Below are 22,993 nucleotides of genomic sequence, written 5' to 3' on the forward strand. Positions count from 1 at the left end.
TGAACGCGCGCTATCTTTTACACTTGTATTCCGTTAACCCCACAGCTGTCTTCCCACTTCGTCCGGGACGAGGAAATCAACAACAATCTATTTAATATAATCGGACTGTGCATGCTGTGTCGCCTTGCATGTGATACACCCCCTCTCCAGAGGAGCTTAACCAGCCAATTATCTTCTGCACTCAGGAAACAATCTAGCTACCTCCTGCAGGAAAACTTCATCTACTTAACGAGCTTCAAAACTAATTAGTAGGGATCCTCGTCTACTCATTGAACTACGTCAACTCATAGGAAAGCCACACCCCCCCCTCTTACACAGGTGTCCACGATCTTAAACCAATCCTTCTAACAGTCGTATGTGAGTACCCAGGGCCCCACCCAAATCTCTGTGACACGCTGTAAGGGACGGCCCTTGCGCAGGTCCCGCTACACCACACCTCTCAGTCTTCGCCCATCAGTCAAAATCAATTTCCACACACTGCTACAACTGCCCGCCTCCCTCTTTACAATCCCGCCCCCCTCCCGCACAACATTACGTTGCTAGTTAGGTGTGCCATACTCACCAAGTCCTCGTGAGCCAGGGCCGCTCGACTGCGGGCACCCCTACAAAGCGGCTCGCCAACTCCCCTCGTCTGGACCACGTCTGGACACTCGCCAACCGCGGGCAGGATACTTCTCAAGCCGGCTCCCGATGGCCAATGTCCGCATTGCGCTGTCCGGTCTTCTTGCAGTTCTGCGATGGTCCTGTAGTCCTCAAAAGGGGGCAACGGCAGAGGGGGCCACGCTGCCGAGTTGCCTCGTTGCAAGAGGCCTGGTAGTGATGCCCTTAGGTTAGGTAGACCTCAAACAGATCTCAACAGTGCCTCCGACTTGTCGGGCGATTTCCCGGGGGCCAGCAGAGCCGTCCGTGGACCTACGGGGCTGGGGGAAACCCCAACTCCTCCCACATACCCAAAGGAGTATAAGGCACACGAGCAAAGTAATTACTGCTGTCTATTATAGTAATGGCAGGGATTGTTCTCAGCCCGTATGCATTCGGGGAGACGCTTTTGCTGGGAGTGGGCTCGTAGGCCCTTTTTAGAATAGTATGACGCGCTACTCGCGTCCTGGGAAAAATCATCACAAAACCTATCACCACTTCGGGTTGGCTCCTCGAGTGGTAGGGTTAGTATAGTTACCTATATAAAGGAATATTAGTGAATAAGGACGGGTTAGGTGGTACACTTGGGTTGTCCCTAACATTTGCTACAACGAATTGGTCACAAGGGGACACTTGGTGATTGGCTAACTAAAATGGCGTCAATGAGGAGCCCCTCGTATTCTGATTGGTTCCCTCGCGAGCCCCCAAGCCTGGGACCTTCGATGTTCCCAGCTCGCGATGTACCTGATGCTTGAAACAATGTGCAACTATGTGTTTATTGCAAGACAATGGACAGGTCTTGCTAGTGGCTGATGATCACGCCTTTCCCATCGATGTAGGTGTCCAACTTGTTGCTTCGTTGTTGCAACCTGTGTCTCAGAGTGTTAGGGAGAATTCTCTGTAAAGGCTAATTTCCCAAACCTAGTGAGTCCCCCAGAAGCTTTGCTGGATTTTTGGGGTTTATTTTTTTCTCTCATGCTAAGAGTGAGACTCTTTTACTCCCACTCTTAGACATGATTTGAGGTGTTCCTTTATCTTTCCATGTGTTTTATGGGCTATGGGTTCTTTTACTCCATAGAGTCTCATGTGTTTTTGATGTGGGTTACACAGCACCCTCCGTGCCGTAACCCAGGGGGTGTCGTAGCGACCCCTCAACATAGACTCCATACCCTGGGACTGACTACTGTCTCCCAGGGCATGTAAAGTCACCATTGGCTTTACTAGTCCCAAATTATTAACAGAAACCAGTACAAACTATCATATTGTGGACGTATTGGTCGGGGCAATTTGATTGCCCCGGGGTCTGTTGTTCGAGGGGGCACGTCTCCGTTCCCCCTTATCGAGTTTTGGCTGGTGGCAGTGGAAACTACTTTTTATATTCGACCGCGAATATCTCTCTATGGGATTTTCCCATTGTTCAAGGCTACCAACTTTAATTATTTAATTCTTATAGCCTCGAACATACTGCTGGTTTATTTAATATTAATTCACTGGTTGGTATTTTTTGCCAGAACTCGATTCTAAAATGGCGTTTGTGTTCTCTTCTGTGACTCCAACCCAAGTCGAGCCCTTTGTTCTACTTTTTGGCGGGCTTCTCCACAGAAGTCTCCAAAAGTGGTGCCACTCTGTCTGGGTACCACAGGGGGGTGTGGGAGGGGGTTTAGGCACCCTGGACTGAGTTACCTTGGTAACTCAAGTCGCACTCTTGTGTGATTGGCCCAAGTCCGGCTCACCACTTAGCATGTTTGACAGCTAGGCTGATTGAATGGGGGTGTGCTGCATAAAAGCAGGGCTTTGGGGACTGGAACTTCAGAAGTCGCCACAGGACCTAACAATCCGAGGAGGGAGAAGCTGAGCCGACCTGCAACAACGACACCACCGGTGGAGCCCTGCTGAACCGTCTCGCCACTTTTCCCGACGACAGAGGAGATCTCCAGTCCGGAGAGTCTTCTTCCTTTGACTGGTGGGGATAACCAGTTTTGCCTTCTTTTCACCTTCCTGGAGCATCTCGTGGCCGCCTTGCCCGTGCCAAGCACCCCGGCAACTGGAATACCACGGTTTACCACTACCGCGAAGAGAAGGGTAGTACCTTTTAACCGAAGAACTCCGCGGCTGGTTTCTTCCCTGCCAGTGCAACGACCTTCATCTTTCCTCCACGGCGAGACCTCTTCTTCCTCTGGACAAAACGCCGACTTGCACCTGCTGCCAGGAACTGCCCCCGCTGGAGCTTCCTTCACACTTAAGGTACTGTGTCCCGCCTGGCTTCCCTTGCGACAGTTCGTTCGGGGTGACAGTAAAGCCTCGACTTTCTAACCTGGGCTAGCCTGGGACAACCTAGCTAACTTTGCCTGACTTTAATTTCATCCTTTTTGTGCGAACTATCTACAAGACTCTTTAGGCATAACCCCACTGTGTGAACATGGACCCCTCCTGCTTGCTCTCTCCAAGAGTGGGCCTTGCAATTGGCTTCCTGGCTCCCCAGTAGAACTCTGCCTATCCTACCTTACTGTGGTTATTTTAAAAAGTATTGAAACTTGTGTGCTTCCTTAACTCTGCCTTTTTCCCTCCCTTTCTTTGTAACTTAGTCTCATCTTATGTTAAGCTCTTACCTCTGTCTGAAAATAGGTGATGTTTCTCACTAAGACTTGTCTAATAAGTGAATAGGGTTGTATATATATGATAGTGACTGTGTGCTGAATTTACTTACCTCATTTTTTTGCTGGTGTAAATCCCAAGTGTGTCATTAAATAAATGATTATATACTTTTACACCAAACATCTGGTTAGTGTTTGTGCTACTGTGTCTCTGTGCCTATTGTGTATACTCTGCATACTGCCTAATTCTTCTTGAGGGAAGTCTGACTGCTCAGCCACAGCTACCAAGTGAATCTGTGTGGTACAGACTGCTACCAAGAGGGTTTACTGTCAAACACCTGTAGTCTTAAATCTTTTGCAGTGGTCCCTAAGGGAACTGCACAGGTTTCTGCCTAACACAGACGTGCGACCCCGGCGGCTTTCTCTCTCATGGGCTTGGCATTTTGTCAGTTCGGCTCGGTCACGTGTGGAGAGACCGTAGCTGGAGCAGAATTATGAGCATTTGATTTGTATTTCGGCTGTGAGGGGAGCTTGGCGGCAGCAGGTGTAACCTTGGCTCTGAGAGTGTGGCATGTGGGTTGCAACATTGCGGCCTTGGCTGTAGGCTCACGTTGGGGCTCGTTCTGTGTGGTCAGCGCTTTGCTTCTCCATTTTGGGAGGATTTCGTCTGGGAGGCTCCTGCCTGGGGACTCTTGCTTGCGGCCTAGTTTCTGGGTGGCGGTATATGGTCCATAATATGGAGTCACGAGGCGACAAGAGTGTCACAAGTAGTAGTAGATATATATATGATGGCGTCTCTATGGGGATAGGTAGCGAAAAGCATCTGCAAGCATGTATACACAAGTTCTTCAGGCATCTTGCGTTTCTGTGGTGCTGTAGGAGGCCTATGTGAAAAATAACAATGCATGTCCGTGGGTGTTCCAGTCCGCTACGTCATAGCACTGAGTATGTTCTTCATGTAGGTTGGTGCGTGAGTGACCAGTGTGCATGGTGGCACGTGTGTTCTTGTCAGTTGGCTATGTTGTCATGGCATCTCTAACAATGTTGATGTTTTGTGGTTGTTACCTTAGTCGAGCTGGTCCATGCCGCAGGCGTCGGCTTGACCAGGGTGTGCTATTGGCCATGCTCCTTGTGGGTGTGGGCCATGGACACATGGTACCTTTTCGTCAGGTAAAGAAGTGAATGGGTCAAACTCCTCTCGCGGGGGGTGCTTGGGCCTTGATCCTAGTCTAGGCCAGGGTCTGGATGAGAATGGGGGGAGGGTGCTTACACATTTTCCCACTTCAGAGGTAATGCAGTCCTATCCCAAGTTACCACTGTTTTGGTGCAAACGGGTCCTGCAGTGACAAAAACAATGCAGATGCACGATGCAGAGCATTGGGGGAACCACGGAAGTGACACTGGATGATGATGGATGTTTCAATAGGTGGTACTAGCACAGAGTGCAGGCACCAGATGCCACACAAGGCTGTAGTTCAAGGGGTGATTAGCAACGGTTCATATGTCTGTTGCCTTCTATCCTGGGCCAGGCTTTGTCACTTTTATGGCTTCTCCATGCTTGAGCTCCCTGCTTTGTCATCTGGATCAGTGCAGTGAACAGCTCAAGCAAGGCATATGAATGGCAAAAGATTTGCATCTTGTGCCAAGGCTTGACCCACTGAGACGAAGCTAGTGAACGCCTGCCTTGGTCTCAGCCTGGTCAATTGGAAAAATAGATCTTGCAAAGACCAGGCTGAGCTCCACTCTAGCAGGGTTCCATCAGGGTGTCTTCTGAAGACCATTCTACAAGTCGCCATCTTCCATTTCGAAATGTTGTATGGAGTAATGAAGCCAGGACCTCTATGTTTGGTGCCTATTTAAGCTGGTGTGGAGAGGAACAGAAGCTCCCATGACAAGGTTAGCCAAACCAATCCAGTTCATTAGACCACACTCCATTCTCCCGGACTATATTCTACACAGCTGAATTAAATGCAGCTAATTCATTCCAGTATCCGTGAAGTATAAATACGTTAGTAATCCTGGGCCAGGCCACCTTCTGCAGTCTATTCAGGAACTTGCCTGCAGTGCAGAACCATAAATGGACATTGCAAGTATTTTAAATTGGCTGAGCATGTTCAAGCCCCTCCCTCACCCAACACTGTTAGATCTCCAGCTTTATAATTCTTCCCAAGTGGCCTTCGAATCCCAGTGCGTTTATTAACCCAGCACATACCGTTCTGTATTGCATCTCTTTAGAAGATATAAATAGTGCACTAACAGGCATCCACACCAGTGCAAAGCATGTCCCCAGCCCTTTCCCTTCCTCTTGCTTCACTCTTGCGCTCCTCCCAGCAGACTAAGGTCTGCCTTCCCCAGGTGGGGGCAAAACCAGCCCCGGACAAGGATTGGCGCTTTGGACCCACTGTGTTGCTGATTTGGCACATACAAAAGCAAAGTAACTGAACATGCCATAACATATCAAAGGGAATACTAGGAAATCTGCTTCCCGAAACAGTCAAGGAGACCATAAACATTCTAGGGCGGGACATCCTTGTCCCCAACCCCCAAATCATGTGGGCAAGTGCATGTAATGTTCCCTAAATATGAATGGTCACCATCATTTAGTATCCCAAACTCCAGTTTCGGATTTTCAGGAGCATGCATCTCGTTTACAGGTTCCATTTTTCCTGAATTTGTGCTTGAATGAGTTGGCCATATTTGGTGTTGCTATATTTATAATAATGGCGCTTCAGGTCGGATTAGTCGCGCTTCTAAGCACTGCAATGATGGGTGCTCTTACTCCATTTGCAATGTTGGAGGCTCTGCCTTTACCGTGGGTGTCCTGCGGGCTAACACGGATGTGGGAGGCACATTCTTAACTCTGAGCCATCTTGCTAGGTGCGCGCAAAGAGCCTCTGCTGTATTTATTCAATTGAGCTTGTTTTTCCTCCTATTGATGGAGCACCCTCTGTTTCTACAATCTCCCTCATCTGTCTCTTTCCTGCAGGCTGCAGAAGAGTGGAGCGCGTGGTGGAAAGATCAACGAGCACAAGATGGAGGTTTGCCGAAGGATAACGGGTAAGAGTTTTGTACTGAGACGCCATCTTGCAAACAAAAAGCAGGGACACATCTGTGCAAGGCAGAGGCCCGATGGGTAGGAAGCAGTGTGTTAAAGAAGCCCAACATACCCCGACACCTGACCTATGACCCCTGGCTCAAACTGGGCGTTTATTCAAATCATGTTTTTTCTTTTGTTTTCTAGAAGGTTTTTTGGCATAATGTGGCACATTCATTTTGGTCACTATGCTAAATATAAAATCTATTGGCATATAGTGTTTCACACTTCGGCTCCTTCTCCTCTTGCACTACTTAAAGGTCCCCCACATCCTGGGCTTTTTTCTGTTATCGATTTCTCCATTCTGGGTCAATATACTGCTTGAAAAACCTAACTTAACATTGCACAAGCATAACATCGCATGGTCTGTTCATATTTAAGGGGACTTCAAGAAAGAGATTGCATGCACTTTTAGGGTGCAAAGTGTTTGATACCCTCGGGGGAAATCGAGATAAATTTGCAACCTGCGCTGTTTATTCCTGCAGTGGACGGAGCCCCGGATACCCGCACTGTGTACCTCAATTGCACCCCTATATCGGTTTATAAATATTTGAAAACTGAAAATCCCCCGCCCTCACTCTGCAAGCGACGGAAGGCTGAGTGTGAGTACACGTTTCAGCCTCTCCCAGCCACCCTAGAACCTTAAATGGTTCTTGGGTGGATACCTCTTTGTGTTTGCCAAGGGGCAATCACTGTTATTACAAATGATAAGGGATCGCAGAGCTTTATAGATGACCAATTAGATTAATTGTTGGTCCTTGCTATCACACACGTGAGGCAATAGACTAGATGGGAAACCTAGTCACACAACCGCTCTCCGTTTATACCCAGTCTGGGTAATTATATTCGAAAAAACAATTCCAAATAGTTTTTGTTGGGTTCTTCTTAATTTCAGAATTGTTCATAGAAAAATGAGTTCCGAGACCTTGTTTATATAATATATTTTCTTTTATCAAAAAAATCAAAAGAATGATCACTAATCAAATCTTAGTGAGGACGCAGCTGACATGTTGCCTTATGCAAGTAGACTTAAAATGCCAATGCATATCGGAGTATAAAACTCCTTCATCAGGGCAAGTCTATACTTTTAGAAAACAATATCACCAACAAGAAGTGCATACAATGTATATAAAGCAAGAGATACATAATGATATGTAATGGTAGCATAATGATCATAAAGCGCATAGAAAAATAATGGTTACATACCCCAATGGAAGAATTCGAGTCAAAGTGTAATATGTAAAAACAGAAAAAATAAAGTAAATAGAAATCAGTGTGAATTCACGTTTACAATCATTCAATTAATGTCATAAACTCATAGGTGGAAGAAAATTACCTCGCTTAAAGAATGGAGTCAGGCGCGTTAAAACAGGAAAGAAACAGTCGTATATTTTCGCAAAGAACACGATCGGATGCTGGAGGGGATCCAGTGTGCGGTCTGTAAAAGCGAAATCTACTTCAGTGGGTGCGGTTGTAAAAAGTAAGTACACGCAGTGTAAGAAGCCACAACCGATGCGGTTACCTGAGTTCAAAGAATAGTGTCAGCGGTGGACGCCACAAGCCGTAGTACATCGCAGACTAGAATCGTTGCTAGGGAAACGGTAAGTGAAATAGGCACGTGACCGCAACCCGCTGGGCGAACCCGCGCGGTGCGGAATGTGATTCAAGAGGCAGAAAACTGCCGTAGGGGGCAACAATGGTGCAAGAAAAATCATTACAGGGGCTGTAGGGGCTGAGTCAGGAATTAAAAGGAGGAAAAAAATAAATAAAAATTGTGTATAGCATAGACATAGAAAAAATACTCTCATATGTATACATCCACATTATAAGTCAAACATAACCCATATAAAACAAGTATGATCGAACTCCATCGTATTCAAAAAGTGTTATATACAACTGTATCATATTGAAAATAAAAATATCTAAGCGTTCATCAGAACTGCTATACTAAATGTGTCAAGACTAATAGATGTATACAATAACATAATAAACATTCAAAAACAGCATAAACAATGTAACCGATCTGCAGATGGTGGTGCCAGGTGGTACCACCTTGGGTCCCAGTCGAGTGACCAGGAGAAGCAGACTGGTTGGGGTGAATCATAATATATCTTATTTGTGAAATGAAACAAGCTAATAAAACAAGAATCATAACCATGAGTATCCATGCTTATAGGCATATGAATCAGACAAAAAGTATGAAACCGGTGGCATGGAAAAGTACCACCTTGGGTCCCAGTCATGTGACCAGGAGAAACAGACTTGTTGTGTTAGAACCTATGCCCTGTTCAGAGAATGAAGAGACACATCCACATCAAACAAATGCATTTCAATGGTAACAGATTGACTGCAAGTTAAAGCATTAAAGATAGCAATGATAATTAATCTCATCATTAAGACCATTGGGATGCAAACTCCCAAGTTTATCGATCCAAAAAGTTTCTCTCTGGTTGAGGCGAAGACCCAAATCTTCATGTGGATTGATCTTGGTTAATACTTCCAAAATCAGAAACCTGATTTGTGCCAAAACATGTTGCTTCTCACTCCAATGTCTGGCCACTGCTGAATTGGGATTTGAATTCCGGATGCACGAGCGATGCTCATTCCATCGTACTTTAGCAGCTCTCGTGGATTGGCCGACATAGTATTTACCACATGGGCACTTGATTCCATATATTATATTCACACTGTCACAAGTGCCGAAAGACTTAAGAGGAATCTTGTTGCCTGTGCGGGGATGGTGCACAACATTTCCTTTGATCACCATGTTGCAGTTAGCACAGTGTAGGCAGGGATATGTGCCCGTCCGTTGAGTGCTAGGTTCTTTTAGAGGAGGTCTAGTATGAACAAGTTCATCACGAAGATTCCTACTTCTTTGATAGGCGAATACTGGTGTTTGATCAAATAGTTTCTGAACTCTCACATCATCCTTGAAAATGCCCCAGTGTTTTTTAATGGAATTCTTGATTTTATTACTTTGAATCGAATATTTTGAAACATAGACCGGAGATTTAAGTTCTCTTTTGGATTTGGTGATATTGGTCAACAAGGTCTCACGACTAAGGGCATTCACTTTCTCAGATGCTAAATGTATTTCTGCTGGCTTATAACCCCGTGCCAGAAATTTGTCCTTCATTTCGATTTGTTGGGCTAGGCACTCTTCAGGGTCACTCACAATCTTTTTAACTCTCAAGAGTTGACTGTATGGAAGATTTCTCAAGAGACTGGGCTGGTGAAAGCTGAGACGGTGTAGCAAATTGTTACGGTCAGTGGTTTTGCGGAACAGAGTTGTGCTGTAACCGCTGTTGCCCTTCTTTATTAAGACATCAAGGAATGTGATCCTATCTTTGTATATCTCACTCGTGAACTGGATACGCGGATCAATGCTATTGAGGTATTCAAAGAAATTGTTAAATGTGGATTCGATTCCTGTCCAGATTCCAAAAATGTCATCGATGTACCGTGACCATAAGTGTATATTACTGTTCCATTCTTGATTCTTCAAAATATGTTCTGTTTCAAATTTATACATGAAGCAATTTGCATATGATGGTGCCATAGTGGCGCCCATCGATGTACCCGATGTTTGAAGAAAGAACTTATTCTGATATTGAAAATATGAATTTTCTGCAATGAATTGAAGAAGAGCGATGATGAATTCTTTCTGAGCACGGACCTCGGGTGATTCCAGTAAGAGCCATTCAACAGATTCAATACCTAGATCATGCGGTATGGATGTATATAGGCTCTTAATATCAATGGTAAACATCAAATTTTCGCATTGGAAAATCGAGCTATTAAGTTTTTGCAGGAAGTGTGTTGTGTCTCTGATGTAAGTAGAAGTTTTTTGTATGAGTGGCTGAAGAAAAAAGTCGATGTATATTCCCAATGGCTGATTGATGCTGTCCATGCCGGCAACAATCGGTCTCCCTGGTGGTTTAGCCTGATCCTTGTGAATCTTAGGTAAAGTGTAAAAATTGGGTATCCTGGGATGCTTGTTGTTCAGAAATTTGCGAGTGTGTTCATTTATCCAATCCAGTTCCATTGCCCTGTCGAGTATAGTTTCCAAGTTCTGTTTGATTGAAGCTGTAGGATCATGGTCAAGGAGTGCATAAACTGTCTGGTCTTGTAATTGCCGGTTGCATTCTGCATCATAGTCAGAGGTATTCATGATCACCAGGGCTCCCCCTTTATCTGCTGGACGGATGGTTATATTTTTATCACAGTAGAGGTTTCTGATGGTTTGCATCTCGTGGGGTTTCATATTCTTATAGGGTGGAATTTTATAGCTAATACGTTCCAGATCTCTGGTGACCATTTTCTGGAAAATATCAATGGATGGAACCGATATTGGTGGTATGAATCCACTCTTTGCTCTGAACTCCTGGAAATCTGGGGCATCAGAAATGTTTTCGTGAGTTTCAAGTTCTTCAAAGAATACCTTAAGTTTCAATTTCCTCACAAATTTGTAAAGTTGTAAAGATTGTGAGTGACCCTGAAGAGTGCCTAGCCCAACAAATCGAAATGAAGGACAAATTTCTGGCACGGGGTTATAAGCCAGCAGAAATACATTTAGCATCTGAGAAAGTGAATGCCCTTAGTCGTGAGACCTTGTTGACCAATATCACCAAATCCAAAAGAGAACTTAAATCTCCGGTCTATGTTTCAAAATATTCGATTCAAAGTAATAAAATCAAGAATTCCATTAAAAAACACTGGGGCATTTTCAAGGATGATGTGAGAGTTCAGAAACTATTTGATCAAACACCAGTATTCGCCTATCAAAGAAGTAGGAATCTTCGTGATGAACTTGTTCATACTAGACCTCCTCTAAAAGAACCTAGCACTCAACGGACGGGCACATATCCCTGCCTACACTGTGCTAACTGCAACATGGTGATCAAAGGAAATGTTGTGCACCATCCCCGCACAGGCAACAAGATTCCTCTTAAGTCTTTCGGCACTTGTGACAGTGTGAATATAATATATGGAATCAAGTGCCCATGTGGTAAATACTATGTCGGCCAATCCACGAGAGCTGCTAAAGTACGATGGAATGAGCATCGCTCGTGCATCCGGAATTCAAATCCCAATTCAGCAGTGGCCAGACATTGGAGTGAGAAGCGACATGTTTTGGCACAAATCAGGTTTCTGATTTTGGAAGTATTAACCAAGATCAATCCACATGAAGATTTGGGTCTTCGCCTCAACCAGAGAGAAACTTTTTGGATCGATAAACTTGGGAGTTTGCATCCCAATGGTCTTAATGATGAGATTAATTATCATTGCTATCTTTAATGCTTTAACTTGCAGTCAATCTGTTACCATTGAAATGCATTTGTTTGATGTGGATGTGTCTCTTCATTCTTTGAACAGGGCATAGGTTCTAACGCAACAAGTCTGTTTCTCCTGGTCACATGACTGGGACCCAAGGTGGTACTTTTCCATGCCACCGGTTTCATACTTTTTGTCTGATTCATATGCCTATAAGCATGGATACACATGGTTATGATTTTTGTTTTATTAGCTTGTTTCATTTCACAAATAAGATATATTATGATTCACCCCAACCAGTCTGCTTCTCCTGGTCACTCGACTGGGACCCAAGGTGGTACCACCTGGCACCACCATCTGCAGATCGGTTACATTGTTTATGCTGTTTTTGAATGTTTATTATGTTATTGTATACATCTATTAGTCTTGACACATTTAGTATAGCAGTTCTGATGAATGCTTAGATATTTTTATTTTCAATATGATACAGTTGTATATAACACTTTTTGAATACGATGGAGTTCGATCATACTTGTTTTATATGGGTTATGTTTGACTTATAATGTGGATGTATACATATGATGAGAGTATTTTTTCTATGTCTATGCTATACACAATTTTTATTTATGTTTTTCCTCCTTTTAATTCCTGACTCAGCCCCTACAGCCCCTGTAATGATTTTTCTTGCACCATTGTTGCCCCCTACGGCAGTGTGCCTCTTGAATCACATTCCGCACCGTGTGGGTTCGCCCAGCGGGTTGCGGTCACGTGCCTATTTCACTTACCGTTTCCCTAGCAACGATTCTAGTCTGCGATGTACTACGGCTCGTGGCGTCCACCGCTGACACTATTCTTTGAACTCAGGTAACCGCATCGGTTGTGGCTTCTTACACTCCGTGTACTTACTTTTTACAACCGCACCCACTGAAGTAGATTTCGCTTTTACAGACCGCACACTGGATCCCCTCCAGCATCCGATCGTGTTCTTTGCGAAAATATACGACTGTTTCTTTCCTGTTTTAACGCGCCTGACTCCATTCTTTAAGCGAGGTAATTTTCTTCCACCTATGAGTTTATGACATTAATTGAATGATTGTAAACGTGAATTCACACTGATTTCTATTTACTTTATTTTTTCTGTTTTTACATATTACACTTTGACTCGAATTCTTCCATTGGGGTATGTAACCATTATTTTTCTATGCGCTTTATGATCATTATGCTACCATTACATATCATTATGTATCTCTTGCTTTATATACATTGTATGCACTTCTTGTTGGTGATATTGTTTTCTAAAAGTATAGACTTGCCCTGATGAAGGAGTTTTATACTCCGAAATGCATTGGCATTTTAAGTCTACTTGCATAAGGCAACATGTCAGCTGCGTCCTCACTAAGATTTGATTAGTGATCATTCTTTTGATTTTTTTGATAAAAGAAAATATATTATATAAACAAGGTCTCGGAACTCATTTTTCTATGAACAATTCTGAAATTAAGAAGAACCCAACCAAAACTATTTGGAATTGTTTTTTCGAATATAATTACCCAGACTGGGTATAAACGGAGAGCGGTTGTGTGACTAGGTTTCCCATCTAGTCTATTGCCTCACTTGTTTCTTTGGGTCAGGGTGACTCCAGACCCTTCTCAGCCTGCTCCCGCAAGTGTTTAGATCTCTCTGTGCTATAAATTTAAAATACAAATACGGACTGAAGACGTTTTTAATAATATTTACCCTGTGGTGCCCACTTATTTCTCTTTTCCTTGCTATCACACAATCATACTCCCCAGACCCCAAAGATCCCAAGCACTCTCCCCACTCGATTGCAGGTTAATATTGCTCTGTAATTGAGGAAATGTGCAGTGCTGGAAATTGACAAAATGTACTGGAGGAACTCCCCCTGATTCTGCGTTTCTTCATCGCCTGTCTTTTTTTCGATGTTTTTTTTCCGACAATTTGTTTTCGATCAATCAATTATTTTGGAGGGGGTTCCCCAACCCCTTTCCCCTATTTATTTTAGGCTATCCCCTATCTCCCACACCCCTTGTATACCCCACCCCTATATTTTTCAATGGATTTTTTTCAGGAAAAACTCCTCACACAAAAAACCCATGGAAAAAAGGACTGGTGATGAATGAACATTATACCCGCCCCTCCTCGAGCATGAAGGAGAGGATGGGAAAATGCTAGTGGTGTGGGCAGGACTAGTGCCGGATTATCAGTGTAGTGGACAGGGGTGTGGAGCGGAGCTAAGTGTCAAATGATGTGCGTACCCTCAATATAAGGTATCCAGCAATGATCATGCAGGACATATCAACGGAATCTACAAAGATGAAAAATGATTGCTTGAATTAAGAGGTAAAAAATAGACTAGCGGAAAAATATAGAAATAAAGGCAAGGAAGTGTAATGATCGGGATGAGTTTCAGGTAAAAAAAAAAAACGATTTGGGTAAAAATTGGGTTAAAGGAGTCGGAGACGAGGAGAGTTTAGGAGTAGGAGAAGTAAGGGGGAACCGGGGGTTGTCCCGTTGACAAAGCTATTTTTACAATGGGCAATGTAAAAAGGATGTCAATATTTTTTCTTGCAATATTTATTGGACTTTGTAATTTTATGTCAGTGTTATTTCTGCAATAAAATCACAGTCAGCCAAATATAGGCTGCTGGATACTTTGCATAAAAATAAAGTGCACTTTTGGGCATATAAGAAGGACCACCAATTCATTAAACATCTCTGTGCTAGTAATTTAAATGTGCATTCCTTTCTTGGTATCGTGCTCATTTCGTTTGTCAGCACAGTCACCCTGACAGTAAAATGTGTGCAAAGCATGAGACATGTATGCATTTTGGACAGTTCAATTGTTTGGGCTGTTGAGCAATGGACGACTTTCACATGCAGTCTGTGAAGATGTTGAACGCTTTGTCTGCACGGAATGGTGCCAAGAGTTTTTGCCAGAGCGCAACTGCGTCTTATTCCGGCCCAATTACTGCCCTTGAAATGTGTTTGATAACTCATGTCTGTCCTGCTCTGTCCCCATTTACAGTTCCCGCGCTCTTTCTTCTCCACCAACCGGCTGATGCATGAAGTGCTATACGGTGACTATGTAAATCATCCAGCAATGGGCCGGCTCCAGCCTTCCATAGGCCATTTTATTTACAATACATAAAACAAATGGTATATTCTGAATGGCTTTATGGCTTTCAGAGGTGGACACTGTTGGATCTGCACTCAAAAATGAATATCAAATGGAGGACGCTGGAGGGAATCTCTGTTCAGACTGTCCAAGCTCTGTCCAGCACACCCCTGACTGGGAACATACACTACATTACCTTTCACGTGATGAGTATGTCGTGTACATTTTCATTTACCCCGCCTTTACTGGAAAGTGCACCCTTAAAGACGTAACTCCCCAAAAATGCACAATTCCAACCAGGAGAAGTTTCTAAGCGTATGTTCTATGGTATGGGTGGTGGTGGCCTCCATTGTACCAAATGTTTGCTTGTATTTGGGTATATATTCTGTTTGTTATTGTCACTGCGTCTGTAAGTGGTACATAGTGTTACCTTTTCCTTGGGCCCAAGTACCAAAGATGACCATGTACCTAAGCACCCAGAAGACAGCACCCCCTTCTATGGATGAGATGTTTGTGCCTATTCCCTGTGCTCTGAGCACCTACCTCTCCCATTCAGAATGCTGGTGAAGACCGAACAAGAGGCAGAAAAGGGGTGACCTATCTGACATGTATTGTAGGGTTGCCCATCTACACGCAGGGTTCGACGATGGTGGGAGCTCCATGTCTTCTAGGCACCTCCAGGCCCCCAGTGTGTCCACTTCATGAATTGGCGAAAGGGGCACAACCATAAGGCTAAATCTTCCCAACATAGCCTGCACCTTCACCCAGGTCCTGGGCACAGTGCTGTGCAGCCAGCATTCTGCAGCAATGTGTAGAGATTGGTGACTTTGCAAGCAATCCACAATTTGCAGGGATTGGCTGGACCAAGCACTGCTTCCCAATTTCCCAAGCATTCGTGATGAATGTATCCTGAGTGCGAAAAATTCCATATCTGTATTTTATATGTACAGTGCTTAACACCTAAGCTCTTCACAAAACATAATAAACAGCACGAAAATGCGAGTAATGAACAATCAAACCAAAAGAACAAATTAAGAGAATGCACGTTTTCAGGCGCATTGATCGTGTGAACAGATTAGTCTTAGACTGAGAACGAGTGAAGTTTAAGATTGAATTTTGGAAACTGCAACTGTACTCTACCAAGGTGCAGCATTAGAGAACTGAACAGTAGAGTAGGTATTTGTATTAAGCATAGTGCGGCGCTTGATTCAACGTGTATTTAGCGCAACTAAAAACATTGCCAATCTTACTGAACTTTGTTGGGACTACAATTCCCATCTACCCTTCGCCTACTTTTTGACTTGTCAGGCACGTCGGCACTGGCGCATCAAATTTGGTTTGTGCCGGTTCATGTAAGGTCAGCGGGAAAGCAGCAGCATTGCACTCTAGGGTGTCGTGCTCTGTGGTTTGCGTGAGTGCAGTAGCATATACGCTACTTCAGAGTTTCTATGGCATAACAAAAATATGAAGCCATTACGACTATGAGTCTACAAAGTGCAGACAATTTAGCTCCCCTCAGTCAGGCTTTCCGAGGCAACATCACTGTTGACAGTGGCCCGCACTATCCAGCCGCTTCAATAACGATGTGATGCCACTAGCTAGTGATGAACACATGGGCATAGCCACTATGCAAGACTTGCCTGTGCAGGTGACTCTACCTGACATTGCGATACACAACATATCTATATCACCGGACGTACTACCTAACAATGTAATTGAGGAAAACCTCTGATGCGATGTCAGACCGATTCCCTACTACTTTGGAACCTCATGCTACTACAATGGCACCAACAAACTACCCTATTGAGCATAACCAGTGGCCACTAGATCCCCCCCCCCCGCTTATCAAATCACTTGAAACAAACATATCCCCCAAAGAGAGGTCTCTCACAATACCCTTCAATCCAGGCCTTGCTGGCAGTAGAGACGCCCTACTTACCTGGAAGGGACCCTATAAAGATGTCCTTATTGAATAGAAGACCTTTAAATTAGTACGCACTGGACATACAGGACTACATACTATAAAATTACATAGATCTACTTTGTACCACAGAATCCTAGCTCAAGGACTTAAATGGCCCTTGCAATGCGCTAGATACCCCCTTCTCCCCCCCCCCCCCCCCCACCCCGGGTATGTCTTTTTACAATGGTACCCTAGGTAATGGGGGGAGGAGTCGCCGTAATAGCCAAAAAAGAGCACCCACTGTATGATGTTTCATGCCTATGCAATGGATGCAAAGCATTACACCTCAAATTCAACCCAAACCATAACTTTCATTGCGTATCAATTTCATTGTATTATATCGTCCACCTGAAGGTATGAGGAACTTCAATGATAAGATTGCTCATATTTTGAGCCCTCTGAACAAACCCAATAGTTCTACAATCTTGACGGGTGATTTAAGTAGATGGCGGGGGGGATACAGCAGACAAAGAGGCTCATCTCTGGAATCCGACATCAATGATATTAAATTTAAGTTTCATAACACGGAGGCCACACACATGAAAATAAAGATACTGGACTGGGTGGCATCCCGTAATCTAGATATCACTGACACTAAGCCTTGTGTGTGGTCAGACCACTCCTTTGTAGAATTCACATTTTTCCTCCCAGACAAAGCTGAGAAAAGGGCAAATCAAACAAAGAATTCTTAGCAGAACTATCAAGAAGTTGAGAAGCATTGACCTTAATGAATGCATGGACGCTGTTATCAATACCATTTAAAGATTTAGACCCCCTGACGAGCTGGCTGCGTTTTATCGGACCATCCCGAGAGACCGCTGGGACCATCTAGTGCCGCTAATATGGAAGACTGTGAGAGCCAATGTGAATCAACGTTGGTTCATTTCTGAACTAGAAACTATTAAGAAAGCAAGACAACAAGCAGCAAGAGCTTGGATTAGTTCCAAAACGGAAGCTAATAAGGAATAACTGGAAAGACTGTGCTAAAGCATATAAATTGGCTATATGTAGGGCCAAAGAAAACCTTTTACCATCCAAATCTCGAACGCCAAAAACAGCTCAAAAAACCTCAGAGGTCATGGAATCCCTTGAAAAACCAAAAGTAGTACCTTTTTGTGCCTTCCTCAGTAGATTGTATCAGGGCCCAGCAAGCCTTCTGGACCAAAGTTGCTAAGACGTGAAAAAAATAAAAGGGGCAGCAATCCTTCACCCAGCTCTTCCACTTTCCATCATGTTCTGATACCAGATGGTATTAAAGAAGATACAGTGACACCTTTCGTAAAAGAATCAGGACTCCGTTCTCCGTTTCAGGGACACATCTAATCTTAGACAAGTTACTTATTCACGCTTCCTACTGAAAATAATCGACAAAGTAGCTTGCTTACAGTTCCAAGAACACCTGGAAGAAGCCAACCTGTTGCACCCAAAGCAATCTGGCTTCCACCCACATCATGGGACAGAGAGTGCCTTAATTGATCTACAACCCAATCTGTAGGATATCATGGACCGAGGGTAAACGGGACCACTGGCCCTATTGGATCGCTCTGCGGCCTTTGATCTTTTGTCTCTCAACCTTTTTAGTAGACAACCTTGCTACATCAGCTCATTGCTCAGAGAAAGCAATTTCCTGGATACAATCCATCCTGAGCAATAGAAAGTCAGTGGTGCGATTGGGGGGTGTGGGGCTTCTTCTAACTGAGCCCCTATTGGCTATGGGGTCCCACAGGGCATGAGTCTGTCACCAATGTGATTTAATTACATCAAGCAGCTCTGCGATGTGATTACTAAGCAGGGTGTGACTTTTAGGAACTACGCTGATGACACTCAGTTACTGTGAGAACTTGAAGGGACATACTAGACACTCTAATAAGCTCAACTCGTAATGTGGCAATATCAAACGATGGATGACGTGAAACTGGATGTGTCTTCATAACAGGACGCAGCAGTATTTGGTTCACACCAGGCCAGGACTAAGCTCGCACCAGACTACTCCACCTTTCAAATAGAGGACTGTGATATCTCAGTCCTCAATAAGGTCAAAACCCTGGGAGTCCCCCTGGAAGCATAATAAGTTGTTGAGGCCCATGACAATTGCATAAAGAAAAATCCATAGTACCACCTAAATGTATTGAGAACGAGAAGACCATTTCTCTCAGACGAAAATTGCATTTCCCTTGCACGTGCCACCATTCTTTCCAGAATACATAACTGCAATGCCTTACTGGGAGGGCCAAATAAATCTAGCCTAAAAAAACAAGTCCTCCAGAATTATGCCATCTGCATCGTAAAAGAATGGCCATGTCACTCCCATATATCCGTACTGTGGAAAGTACTGCATTGGCTTCCAGTCGCCTGCCGCATACAGTTGAAAATACTCACACTGGCACACTTGTGTATACATGGCATGGCATCGTGTTATCTGACAGAGAAGTGTATCAAATACGAGCCTAGTAGAACCCAGAGATCATCTGATCACATTTACCAAGTCAAGGCGTACCCAAGGCAATGGATGATCTTTTGGTACATCAGCGCACAGGGCCTGGAACAAGCTACCGATTACTCTTCACCAAGAATCCAATCTCTTGCACTTCCACAAGCAACTAAAGACCATGCTGTTTACTTGAATATTGCTTCTTGCGTCTCCTGCACTACTGTCCTGTGCTCCATGTTTTGTCTCTGCTTTGTGCGCCTGGATGCCTGCCGTTTTGGCGTTATATAAACAAATGGATAAATAAAATGCATTTTAAAAAGCGCAAAGGATGGAGTGCAAAGAAAGGGGAAGGGCATTCCAATGGTGCGCTGCTAGCAAAGGAAAGGACGAAAATGGGAAGGGGCACAAGAGGGGTGTGGAACTGTTAGAAGATCAAGGGATTGAAAACTGAGGTAGCTCATGGGGAAATGGAGAGAAATAAGAGAAGAGAGATCAGGAGGAAATATGCTGCAGTGGCGTTTAAAGACAATGCAGAGAAAATTAAAGAGCAGACGAGACTCAAGACAACCATTGAAGTGGGTGCAGAGGAGAAGGAATCACAAGCAAGATGAGGAGGCAGAGGACACAAACGGATGAGTGATAAAGAATGAGGAGCAAGATTAACAGCAGGTTCACCAAAGAGAAGGAAAGAACAGTGGAAAAGTCGGGAGATGACAAGAGAAGTAAAAAGTTTGGAACTGGAAATGTTAAGGAACTGACAAGCCTTCCGAATGTTGTATAATTGGAAGCAGCATGAACGTGAAGTAATAGAAATCTAAGTAGAGAAAGAAAGTGAAGAATCAAAGCAACACCTAAGTTACATGAAGTAGGGGAAATGGATATGGAAGATGGAGGAAAAAGATGGATTGGAGGGATAAAGGAGGAGGGATAAGAAAACCTGTGTTTTGGAAGGATTGAGGAGGAGAAACCACCCATGCTGGTATTCTGAGAACACAGGATGATAAATAAGAATTAATAGAATAGGTAAAGGAAGAGAAAGACTAAGATTTGCGAATCATCGGCATAAAGGTGGTAGGAAACCCAAAGGAAGAAATAAGAGGCACAAGAGGAAAAGTACTGAGGGAGAATAGTAGGGGACAAAGGATGGAGTTTTTGGGGGACACCATGAGTGAGGGGCAGGATAAAAGTGAGAGGCCGGATGAAAGAGGGACCAGCCCAAGAGACTGAGTGTGCAGCCAGAAAGATGAGTGAAACCAGTTAAGAACAGTGCCTTGAAAACCATGGTCTGCAACAGAACAGAGACGGAACGTCTTTTGGGGGTTGCCAAGGGTAGCAGCTGCTACCCCTAAACCAGTGCTTGCAACCCCTGGCCACTGGACAAAGAGGCAGTGCCAAAAGCAGATATCTGTGTTGCACCTGAAAAAGGCGGTTATGAATGCAGCTAAATGTGCCACAGCTTTTTTCACCTGAAATCTAAATCTAGTTAGCTGGAGAAATAACAGGGATGCAGGAATACCATGATGCTGCCATCCCTAACAGGTTGGCAGTCCATTCGTGAAGAATACCTGAATGGTTTGGTTCAGAGGCAGGGCTATCTGTGCAGCTCATACCCAGTACTGTAGCAACAGGAAGGGTGTGGGGGCTAGGTCTAGCTAGCTGGGAATGGGTAAAAGCAGTCTGCAGTACTCCGTGACAGCACAGCATGAATGCAAATCTCATTAGTGTTTCTCATTGTCTGCTTTGCACATCAGTGAGCCACTGTGCCTGTGATGTGGGGTGTGCCCCAGTGGCTTCTGCCACCAATCCTGCCTGGGCGCCGTTTGACCGGACCCAGATCTGCCAGACCTGCATCACAGATGCACTGTAGAAGGAAGCATGGTGAGATTAATTTACATAGTTGCCCCCCCCCCCCCACCTTTGAAGTAAACCATCTGTTGCTTCCTCTATAGCTCAGGGGCAACACACTTGCTTTGGGAACAAGAGGATGCAGTGCAACAAGAGTTCAATTCCTGGTCCAGTGCTTAGAAGCTGAATGAGGCTGGCATTAAGCGGCATATAAAGGACCAAAGAAAACCTTTAAATGGGCATTTTCTAGGGTTGATGTCATGGAGCTGATGCTGCTGTTTACATTTAAAAAAAATGCAAAACTGCCATGACTGTGTCCTGCAACATATACCTGCCTTCTATCTCCCATCTAACAAAAAAACTGTGGCTTACTTACCAAATAAGCAAAACAGAAAGGTGATGGCTGGAAGGTTTCAAATCATTCATAACCACTGGTAAAGCTCTGGGTTTGAGGTGTGTGCTTGGGCCTCAATGTTATGGAGGCTGGTACTGGAGACTTATGATGTGCTAGTGACTTACAGATATTGGGAGAGTGTGTTTGAGACATAATATGTTCTAAGAGTTGCAATGCACTGAATCCAGATCTAAAATGTTTGAGGGGTTAATTGAGACTCACACTGTTGGGGTGTTGGAGGGTAGTGTGAATCCTGCAGAGTCCTCACAAAGACCCTAAGCAAAGTCTTATCCCAGGTGGACAGAGGAAGGCAGCCACTACCTGATCCTAACCCTCGGGGTGGTATTAGCCAGGACACGAAGATCACCTGGGAAAAGAAGGACCCCAAGGGAATAGAAGGACTCCATTGGGAGAGACGCAGTATTTGGCTTCCTCAGAGGGAGAGATTTAGGTGATGCCAGAATATGTAATGGCTTGCAGTTAGAGTGAAGTTTCCTTTCCCAAAGCTACCCAACTTGGTGGTTGTGAAAACTGACATAATCAACATAGGAAACTGTGAATGGAAGTCTTACTCTTGATAAACGATTGATTCAAAGTTGCCCAAATTTATTATAGTGAAAACTCTTGTAATCACTAGGAGAATAATAGATGTGGACAGTAGAACATTAATACTTTAATGTCAGATTAAACTAACTCTCCTTTAAATCTGAATCAATCATTGAGTCCTTTCAAAACTACTTTTGAATGCGTAATTAATAAGCGTGAAGTGACTAATGTTAAAGACAATATTAAGTCCCACGATGTCCAACAATGTCCAAAGTACTGGGAAGAGAGAGGGATTCAGAGGCACTATACTGCAAGGTGCAGTCTAGTGTGTCTAATGACCCACACCTGATTGGGAGTATATAAGGCCCCCTTACATGCAGGCCATTAGAAGTAGAAGGTGGACTGACTGCAGAGACTCCACTTTGCAGTGGCAGCAGAAGGAGGAAAACTGAGATGCCGGAGCCTCCGCTATACACAGAGCTGATGATGGTCCCGAGAGAGTCTCCAACTATGATGGCCTTAAATGCAGAGATTGCATGTCGGGAAACATAATTGTGAAAAAGCTGTTCCCTAGGACAGAGATACTCTCCTCATTGTAAGTTCCAGGCAAGCACCTGAGTGTTTCTGGAGCAAGGAACGCTCTTCTCCCAACTGGCACGGGGCACGGGAAGTAAAGCAAAGCCGTTTGATGTGCAGAAGGATGCAGCAGAAGGCACTGTGGTAGCAGAACGAGCGGATGCGTATTCAGCAGCAAGTGAGTTCACTGTTGGGTAGCCCCTGTACACTCTGTAATCACCCACTGGCCATTCGTAGTAGTTTTGAATACCGAGCTGACCTAAAGAAGTTAGTGGCAGAATAAGAAATTTGTGAACAGACAAGGTTATAATTGTACTTATAAAGGCCAAAGGCATTACCAAAGTCAAGAGGGCAATACTAAAAGAAGTTGACAATAACCAACATTGCCAAAGCTAAAACAGAGCAATTCAGAAGCAAGCTAATTATAACCCTATTATCACAGTGAGAAAGGGGCAATAGTTGGAAAAGACCTCAACAAGCATTGTCTAAGACAAAGAAGAG

The 22,993-nt window shown here is 44.2% G+C and overlaps 1 protein-coding gene across 2 annotated transcripts in view; it reads left to right on the forward strand.

Moving 5' to 3' along the window:
• The window catches only part of LOC138566940 (amino acid transporter heavy chain SLC3A2-like), a 440,795-nt gene that overhangs the window by 268,525 nt on the left and 149,277 nt on the right, over positions 1-22,993 (forward strand). For both annotated transcript variants that reach the window (XM_069644698.1, XM_069644699.1), the window contains exon 6: positions 6,220-6,290. In XM_069644698.1, the coding sequence (XP_069500799.1) occupies positions 6,220-6,290 (71 nt within the window). The remainder of the gene's footprint in view (positions 1-6,219; positions 6,291-22,993) is intronic.

Source organism: Ambystoma mexicanum, chromosome 2p, assembly GCF_040938575.1.
Source record: "Ambystoma mexicanum isolate Mex_15411 chromosome 2p, UKY_AmexF1_1, whole genome shotgun sequence".
Taxonomy (NCBI): Eukaryota; Metazoa; Chordata; class Amphibia; order Caudata; family Ambystomatidae; genus Ambystoma; species Ambystoma mexicanum.